The 1485-nt window shown below is 42.2% G+C and overlaps 1 protein-coding gene across 1 annotated transcript; it reads right to left on the bottom strand.

Annotated features, from left to right (window-relative positions):
* Positions 1-293: 293 nt before the first annotated feature.
* On the bottom strand, positions 294-911 carry LOC107782232 (uncharacterized). The gene has a single exon (XM_016603098.2). It carries the CDS (start codon positions 909-911, stop codon positions 294-296), a length of 618 nt encoding a protein of 205 aa, XP_016458584.2.
* Positions 912-1485: the final 574 nt, after the last annotated feature.

Below are 1485 nucleotides of genomic sequence, written 5' to 3'. Positions count from 1 at the left end.
TCGGGTCTCGAATCAACACCAGTCTGTCCTGGTATGCCTTCAATTGAGGTTTTTGCACCAATGTCCTCAACTGAGTTCTGTAGTTGCTATTTTGCGTCTGCATCATTGACTACCTTGCTCTAAACCACCACTGATTTAATACTTCTTGAATCTTGTTGATCTCCACGGATTTGACGGATTCCTCACTGTGAAGGAAGTTTGATAACCTGATATAATGTGGATGGGACGGCGTCCATGTCGTGAATCCATGGTCTTTTCAGAATTATATTATATGTCATGTCCGCATCTACCACCTAGAACTTCGTATCCTTAACAACTCCTTCAGCAAACGTGGTGAGCAAAACTTCCCCGTTTGTGATAACACTTGAATTATCAAACCCGGCCAAGGACCGTGCCTTTGGAATCACCTTGTCGTTAGCTTGCATTTTGTTCACCACCCTTAGTAAAATGATGTTTACTAAACTACTTGGATCAATCAAAACTCGCTTTACGTTAGTATCGTGTACAAGTAAAGATATTACTAGTGCATCGTTGTGAGGAATCATCAAGTCGTCTGCATCTTCATCATTGAATGTTATACTGTCTCCATCCAAGACTTGGCAAACTCGCTTCCCATGAGTAACTGTGATTTTTGACGTCTTTTTTGCAGCTGTATAAGTTACACCATTGACCTCATCTCCCCCAGTTATCACATTAACTGTTCTTTTTGGTGATGGAGGTTTTGGGGGTTCGTGTTTGTTCTTTATATATGATTGTTTTCCTTTCTCGTTGAACAGGTCAGTTAGATAATCTTGCTTCAACAAGTGCTCGACCTCTCCCTGCAGTTGTTTACAATCTATTGTTCTATGGCCATGATCTCTGTGAAACTCACACCAGAAATCTGGATTCCTTTTGCTTGGATCTGATCTCATTTCTTTAGGCCATCGCACCTTATCTCCCATACCTCTTAAAATAGATACTAACTCGGAGGTGCTGACGTTGAAGCTATAATCTCCTGCCCTTGCGTGTGTACCGGATTCGTTGCCTCGTGCATCCCGTTCCTTTCTAAACCTAGATGAAGAGCTCGTATCTTTTTGCCTCGGTCTTGAGTTGAACCGCGTGTTTTCTTGTTTATATCGAGGGTCCCGCCCATCAGGTCCTATGTAAGGTTCGTACCTATTTTTTCCGATCTTTTTTCTGATTTCAAACATCTCGATCCTGCTCTTTCATCGGTTCTTGGTTATGCGATCGTATCTTCTTCTATCCGCAACTTTGTGATGTATCTATTGTACACATCATTCCAAGTTATCGCTGGGAATTCCCGCAAACTCTCTTTGAGTCTTCTCGTGGCTTCTGAACTTTTCTCGTTTAAATTACTCGCGAATGTCATAGCTGCCCAGTTATCAGGTACCCGAGGTAACATCATCCTCTCCTGCTGGAATCTATCTACGAATTCCCTGAGTAATTCTGTATTCCCCTGTTTTACCTTAAAGATGTCTTCCATCC

The sequence above is a fragment of the Nicotiana tabacum genome, chromosome 19, assembly GCF_000715075.1.
Source record: "Nicotiana tabacum cultivar K326 chromosome 19, ASM71507v2, whole genome shotgun sequence".
NCBI lineage: Eukaryota > Viridiplantae > Streptophyta > Magnoliopsida > Solanales > Solanaceae > Nicotiana > Nicotiana tabacum.
The sequence above is the reverse complement of the archived record's forward strand: the minus strand, read 5'-3'. Positions and strand labels throughout refer to the sequence as shown.

What these genes read in the sequence shown, in the direction of transcription:
- LOC107782232 (XM_016603098.2), bottom strand. Translation starts at nt 911, where the DNA reads ATGAGATCAGATCCAAGCAAAAGGAATCCAGATTTCTGGTGTGAGTTT.